Source organism: Clarias gariepinus, chromosome 17, assembly GCF_024256425.1.
Source record: "Clarias gariepinus isolate MV-2021 ecotype Netherlands chromosome 17, CGAR_prim_01v2, whole genome shotgun sequence".
Classification (NCBI taxonomy): Eukaryota; Metazoa; Chordata; class Actinopteri; order Siluriformes; family Clariidae; genus Clarias; species Clarias gariepinus.
The window spans coordinates 640,001-647,500 of NC_071116.1; the positions used below are offsets into that span (position 1 = coordinate 640,001).

At 45.9% G+C, this 7,500-nt stretch overlaps 1 protein-coding gene across 4 annotated transcripts in view; it reads left to right on the forward strand.

Moving 5' to 3' along the window:
• cux1a (cut-like homeobox 1a) overlaps positions 1-7,500 on the forward strand; it is a 33,878-nt gene that overhangs the window by 5,387 nt on the left and 20,991 nt on the right. For 2 of the 4 annotated variants that reach the window (XM_053515998.1, XM_053515997.1), the window contains exon 2: positions 4,835-4,945. In XM_053515998.1, coding sequence (XP_053371973.1) covers positions 4,835-4,945 — 111 coding nt within the window. Of the gene's footprint in view, positions 1-2,121; positions 2,193-4,834; positions 4,946-7,500 lie in introns of those variants that run through there. The other 2 variants (XM_053515999.1, XM_053516001.1) reach the window with 2 other exon arrangements.

Here is a 7,500-nt window from a genome sequence, read left to right on the forward strand (position 1 = left end):
CCTCCCCTCGATCAAACACTTCTCTCATATTAACACCCAAATGTGTTTAAATAATAAATCTCCCGATGCTAAAGAACACCCACAATGCACTGGGCTGTGTAAACACACATATACAGTATATCCATGACCTATAACATAAGCTCTCTGTGCGTGTGTGTGTGTGTGTGTGTGTGTGTGTTTGTGTGTTTGTGTGTGAGAGAGAGAAAGAGAGAGACAGTCCCAGAATGGACTGTTGACTGTTTGTCTTTGTTAAATTCACCTCCATAACATTTACCTGTGTGTGTGTGTGTGTGTGTGTGTGTGTGTGTGTGTGTTATAAGCAGAGATTAGTGTGTGACGCAAGTGTCTCTGTCCTTCATCTAGATATAAAGTTGCTCATCTTGTTCAGACCTGAAGTTCATTCAAGCTCAAATTCATTTATTTTTATTGTAAACGCACACGCTGTCACACTGTGACATTTCTGGTGTGGGACGTGTGTGTTAAAACACTCTGTGGCTTGTCGTTACCCTGTCAGACTGCCTGAACCCCCAAAGCACTGATTTACTTTCACTCACACACACACACACACACACACACACACACACACACACACGCACATCTGGAAACACTCAAAGAGAGAGAGAGAGGAACGGAGGAAGAGAAAGAGAGAATTTTATTCTTCATAATTTGTTAATGTGCACTTGGTACATTTTGAACTTTGAACTTGGAGAGAGAAACATTCACGTCTCTCAGCCGTCTGTGCGTCAGTTACAGACCTTCTGTCAGAGATCAGACCTCACTCAGAACTCACTCAGATCTCACTCAGATATCACTCAGATATCACTCAGATATCACTCAGTCCTCAGAACTCACCCAGACCTCACTCAGATCTCACTCAGAACTCACCCAGAACTCACTCAGACCTCACCCAGACCTCACTCAGAACTCACCCAGACCTCACCCAGACCTCACTCAGAACTCACTCAGACCTCACCCAGATCTTACTCAGATCTCAATCAGACCTCACTCAGATCTCACTCAGAACTCACCCAGACCTCACTCAGAACTCACTCAGACCTCACCCAGACCTCACCCAGACCTCACTCAGACCTCACTCAGACCTCACTCAGATCTCAATCAGACCTCACTCAGATCTCAATCAGACCTCACTCAGATCTCACTCAGAACTCACTCAGACCTCACCCAGACCTCACTCAGATCTTACTCAGATCTCAATCAGACCTCACTCAGATCTCACTCAGAACTCACCCAGACCTCACTCAGACCTCACTCAGATCTCAATCAGACCTCACTCAGACCTCACCCAGACCTCACTCAGACCTCACTCAGATCTCAATCAGACCTTACCCAGACCTCACCCAGACCTCACTCAGAACTCACTCAGACCTCACCCAGACCTCACTCAGAACTCACCCAGACCTCACCCAGACCTCACTCAGAACTCACCCAGACCTCACCCAGACCTCACTCAGATCTTACTCAGATCTCACTCAGTAATGGTGTTGTATGAAGAAGAGAAAAGTATCCCCCTCTTCTCTCTCTCTCTCCTCTAGTGGACCATCAGCTCCGTCTCAAACTTCATGTTCTGTAGTGCTCTTCACTCACTTCAGTAAATGTGTGAGTGTGTGTGTGTGAGACGCTCTGGCTGAACTTTTCTTTTTGGTCTGAATCAGTTCATTAGAGATGTGACAGTGTTCAGGTGTCGTGTGTGTGTGTGTGTGTGTGTGTGTGTGTGTCGTTGCTCACTCTGTAGATGTTCAGGTGAGGTGTTGCCCCTGTGCAGTGTGTTAATCATGCTCAGACTCAGTGTGACCGTGTGCTTTAGTGAGCTGTTCTTCATCGCATCATTGTGGGTGTGCCCCCGTTTCCGTGGAAACCCATCCTCATCCTGGTTTGTTATCTGATCGCGTTCCCCTGTGTTGCGTTAGTTGTTGATTATGTCTTTATCGCTCGTGCTGTCGTGTATCTGCGTATCTGTGTGACGCCTTATCACATCTCGTCTTCATACCCGAGTGTGTGAGACGCCGGCCCCTGGTTAGTCTTCGCACCGCGTCTGTTCCTGTTTGAGTAACGTTAAGATTCTCGGATTAAACGAAAGCCACGCCAAGCGCCGGTGTCTGTGCTACTATCCTGTAGTGGGACCAGGGGTGGCAAAACTTTTCACCGCTCTTCAGATGAACCAGCGTTTCTACGTATGTGTTAATACCTACAGTCAGGTGCATAAGTTTATAGAGGAGAAAGTTAATGTTTTTAAATTGATTCTGTTGACCGTAATATTCATATTACTGTTATGGCCAGTGATCATATTAATAATACTCACATGCTGCTATTCAGATTAATGTTATTTATATTTATACATTTAATTCATACATTAATATTCATAATGTTTAATATTATTAACGTTTCTGTTGCTATTTTTGATATTTATATAATGTTATTACTGCTATTAATATTCATGTCACTCATAAATATTAATATTGCTGTTATTATGTATATTGTTTTTTAAATTTGTTGCATTGCAGAATGAGTGCTCGAGGTCAACGAGGACATTTGTGTTTGTCTGCGTGTACATGTTTATGTGTGTGTGTGTGTGTGTGTGTGTGTGAGAGAGACACTTCACATATTTCTCCTCAGCAGTTGCAATAATATTTTGCTGACTCTTTATTTCTCTCTTCCTCCACTCAGTGTGTGTGTGTGTGTGTGTGTGTGTGTTTGTGTGTGTGTGTCTCAGGAGGTGTGTTGATCGTGTTTCTGGGTTCTGTTTTGCGTTAAGGTTAATGAAGTATAATAACAGGACCATGCAGGGATTTACATATCACACACACACACACACACACACACAAACACACACAAACACACACACGCACGCACGCATGCACACAGCACACTGACTTGGCTCACTCTATTTGTGTAGATAAATAACAAAATAAATTAAAGTGAGAACATGGCAGTGTGTCAGTTTATCCTCAGTCTGATGTCTGTCTGACTCTCAGTCTGTCGTCTGTCTGACTCTCAGTCTGATGTCTGTCTGACTCTCAGTCTGTCTGTCTGACTCTCAGTCTAATGTCTGTCTGACTCTCAGTCTAATGTCTGTCTGACTCTCAGTCTGATGTCTGTCTGATTCTCAGTCTGATGTCCCTCTGACTCTCAGTCTGATGTCTGTCTGACTCTCAGTCTGTCTGTCTGATTCTCAGTCTGATGTCTGTCTGACTCTCAGTCTGTCTGTCTGACTCTCAGTCTGTCTGTCTGACTCTCAGTCTAATGTCTGTCTGACTCTCAGTATGCCTGTCTGACTCTCAGTCTGATGTCTGTCTGATTCTCAGTCTGATGTCTCTCTGACTCTCAGTCTGATGTCTGTCTGACTCTCAGTCTGATGTCTGTCTGACTCTCAGTCTGATGTCTGTCTGATTATCAGTCTGATGTCTCTCTGACTCTCAGTCTGATGTCTGTCTGACTCTCAGTCTGATGTCTGTCTGACTCTCAGTCTGATGTCTGTCTGACTCTCAGTCTGTCTGTCTCTCTGACTCTCAGTCTGTCTGTCTCTCTGACTCTCAGTCTGATTTCTGTCTGACTCTCAGTCTGATGTCTGTCTGACTCTCAGTCTGTCTGTCTGACTCTCAGTCTGATGTCTGTCTGACTCTCAGTCTGATGTCTGTCTGATTCTCAGTCTGTCGTCTGTCTGACTCTCAGTCTGATGTCTGTCTGACTCTCAGTCTAATGTCTGTCTGACTCTCAGTCTAATGTCTGTCTGACTCTCAGTCTGATGTCCCTCTGACTCTCAATCTGATGTCTGTCTGACTCTCAGTCTGATGTCTGTCTGACTCTCAGTCTGTCTGTCTGATTCTCAGTCTGATGTCTGTCTGACTCTCAGTCTGTCTGTTTGACTCTCAGTCTGTCTGTCTGACTCTCAGTCTAATGTCTGTCTGACTCTCAGTATGCCTGTCTGACTCTCAGTCTGATGTCTGTCTGATTCTCAGTCTGATGTCTCTCTGACTCTCAGTCTGATGTCTGTCTGACTCTCAGTCTGATGTCTGTCTGACTCTCAGTCTGATGTCTGTCTGATTATCAGTCTGATGTCTCTCTGACTCTCAGTCTGATGTCTGTCTGACTCTCAGTCTGATGTCTGTCTGACTCTCAGTCTGTCTGTCTCTCTGACTCTCAGTCTGTCTGTCTCTCTGACTCTCAGTCTGTCTGTCTCTCTGACTCTCAGTCTGATGTCTGTCTGACTCTCAGTCTGATGTCTGTCTGACTCTCAGTCTGTCTGTCTGACTCTCAGTCTGATGTCTGTCTGACTCTCAGTCTGATGTCTGTCTGATTCTCAGTCTGATGTCTGTCTGACTCTCAGTCTGTCTGTCTGACTCTCAGTCTGATGTCTGTCTGACTCTCAGTGTCTTGATAAATCTGTGTATAGCAACATAAGTAAGTTTACTGTGAAGAGTGTGTGTGAGCTGATTTTACATTTTTTCTCCATTGCGTCATTAAATTCTTTATCTCTGCATGTGTGTGTGTGTGTGATTAATACGGTCTGTGTTTATATCAGACCTGCTTTGTTTGAGATATTAATATTCTAGTTGTCTGTGTGTGTGTGTGTGTGTGTGTGTGTGTGCGCTGAAGGCTAATGCAGACTCTCTTTCTCGTTCTCATACACACACGCGCAGATGCTCATGCACATACACACACACACACTTTAACCTTGAGTGTAACCTCGGTTGGTCTCTGATCCACATTCAGGTTGTTATAAGTGTGTTATGAATCCACGCTGTAACAGAAGCTCAAGGCCTCCAATCACGCTCAGCAGGTGTAACCTGTGTGTGTGTGTGTGTGTGTGTTACAGAAAGACCTGGACGTCGCCGCCAACGCTCTCGCCAGCACACAGCATGAGAACGAACAAACTCGGAAAAAACTCATCGAGCAGAGCGACGAGCTGAAGAGACACACACCTGAGGTGAGGGGGGGGGGGGGCATGGAGACAGACATAAACACAGAAAGGAAGAAAAAGAGACACAAAGAGAGAGAGAGAGAGAGATGCCAGGAGACACACACACACACACACACACACACAGTAAGACTGACAGACATACAGACAGAGAAACTGAGAGAGAATGTAAGGCTAAACACGTTAGCATGCAAACATTAGCATTACTAGCCGAGCTCACCATTGCGCTGTTGTAACAATTTACACAAACACACACACGTGGTTTTACACAGATGTCTAATGAAGCCGCGTATTACCTTAGCACGCTAACCGCGACTGAATGTTAGGTTTCTAAAATACTGTCCCCTTAAAGCATGTAGCTAAGTCTGCTAGCTTTTATTAGCTAATCCGTATGTGGTAATCTGTGTGTCACTGTAATCAGGACTCTAAAGTGCGCTAATGTGAACGCTAAAGCAGTCGCGGTGCTAGTCAGGTGTGTACTACACGACTGTGTTTTAGTGAAACGGAACACACTCAGGGCTGAGATCTGACTCACTGATTCACATTCTGTTCTTATCATGGTCTGGCACACACACACACACACACACACACACACACACATATGCTTACATCATTCATGCATCAGTTGTGACATCAGGCAGAAGGTGAAATTCTCCTCCGACCTGTTTATTTCTTATCTACTCTGCACTGTTCCTCCTCTCTGTCTCTCTCTCTTCCTTCTCTCTCTTCCCTCTCTTTCTCCTCTCTATCCTCCCTCTCTCTACCCTCTCTCCTCTCTTTCTCCTCTCTTCTCTCTTACCTCTCTCCCTCCCCCCTTCTCCTCTCTCCTCTCTATCCTCTCTCTCTCCCCCCCTCTCTCTCTCTCTCTCCTCTCTCTCCTTTCTCCTCTCTTTCTCCTCTCTCCTCTCTTACCTCTCTCTCTCCTCTCTTTCTCCTCTCTCCTCTCTATCCTCTCTCTCCTCTCTTTCTCCTCTCTCTCCTCTCTATCCTCTCTCTATCCTCTCTCTCCCTCCCCCTTCTCCTCTCTCCCCCCTGCTCTTTTTCTCTCTTTTCTGTCTCCTCTTATTATCTCCACCATCCTCCTCTCCACCGTCCTCTCCTCCACACCTTCTCCCACCTCTCCTCACATCCCTCCTCTTATCCTGCCTTCTCTATTCCAACCCTGCTCTCCACATCTCCCTTCTCTATTACTTTTTTCTCCTTCCCTTCTCCCTCCTCTCTTCTTTTTATCTTCATCTCCTCCTCCTCCTCCTTTGCTCCTCCTCTCCTTCTCTTCTTTCCTCTCCTCATCTACCACCTGTATTTCACTCTCTCTTTCTTTTTCCTCTCTTACATCATCTTCTCCCTCTTTTGTTCCCCCCTCCCCCTCCTCTCCTCCTCTCCCTCCTCTTCCCTCCTTCTTCTCCTCCTCTCTCTCCTCCTCTCTCTCTCCCTCTCTCTTGTGAATTTCTCTTGCGGGTGAATAAATGGAAAAAGCCGAGCTGTGTGTGTCGGCAGCGCTGCAGTAAATCAGCTTCCTGTTGCAGTTACAGCGCTCTGGATTTATGTCTGCGCTCAGTAAACCGTTACTCCTGCGGCGTGAACACTGAGCTCCATGAAAACACAGCGGGTGGAAACTTTACTGCTGACAGAGCAGCCTGGAAACTTACCTTAATCTGTGTGTGTGTGTGTGTGTGTGTACAGTGTGTGTGTACAGTGTGTGTGTACAGTGTGTGTGTGTACAGTGTGTGTGTGTACAGTGTGTGTGTACAGTGTGTGTGAGTGTACAGTGTGTGTGTACAGTGTGAGTGTACAGTGTGAGTGTACAGTGTGTGTGAGTGTACAGTGTGTGTGTACAGTGTGTGTGTGTGTACAGTGTGTGTGTACAGTGTGTGTGTACAGTGTGTGTGAGTGTACAGTGTGAGTGTACAGTGTGTGTGTACAGTGTGAGTGTACAGTGTGTGTGAGTGTACAGTGTGTGTGTGTGTACAGTGTGTGTGTACAGTGTGTGTGTACAGTGTGTGTGAGTGTACAGTGTGTGTGAGTGTACAGTGTGAGTGTACAGTGTGAGTGTACAGTGTGAGTGTACAGTGTGTGTGTACAGTGTGTGTGAGTGTACAGTGTGTGTGTACAGTGTGTGTGTACAGTGTGTGTGTACAGTGTGTGTGAGTGTACAGTGTGTGTGTACAGTGTGTGTGTACAGTGTGTGTGAGTGTACAGTGTGTGTGTGTACAGTGTGTGTGTGAGTGTACAGTGTGAGTGTACAGTGTGAGTGTACAGTGTGTGTGTGAGTGTACAGTGTGTGTGTGTGAGTGTACAGTGTGTGTGTGTGTGTGTGTGTGTGTGTACAGTGTGTGTGTGTGTACAGTGTGTGTGTGTGTGTACAGTGTGTGTGTGAGTCTACAGTGTGTGTGAGTGTACAGTGTGTGAGTCTACAGTGTGTGTGTGAGTCTACAGTGTGTGTGTGAGTCTACAGTGTGTGTGAGTGTACTGTGTGTGTGTACAGTGTGTACTGTGTGTGTGTGTACAGTGTGTGTGTGTGTGTGTACAGTGTGTGTGTGTACAATGTGTGTACAGTGTGTGTG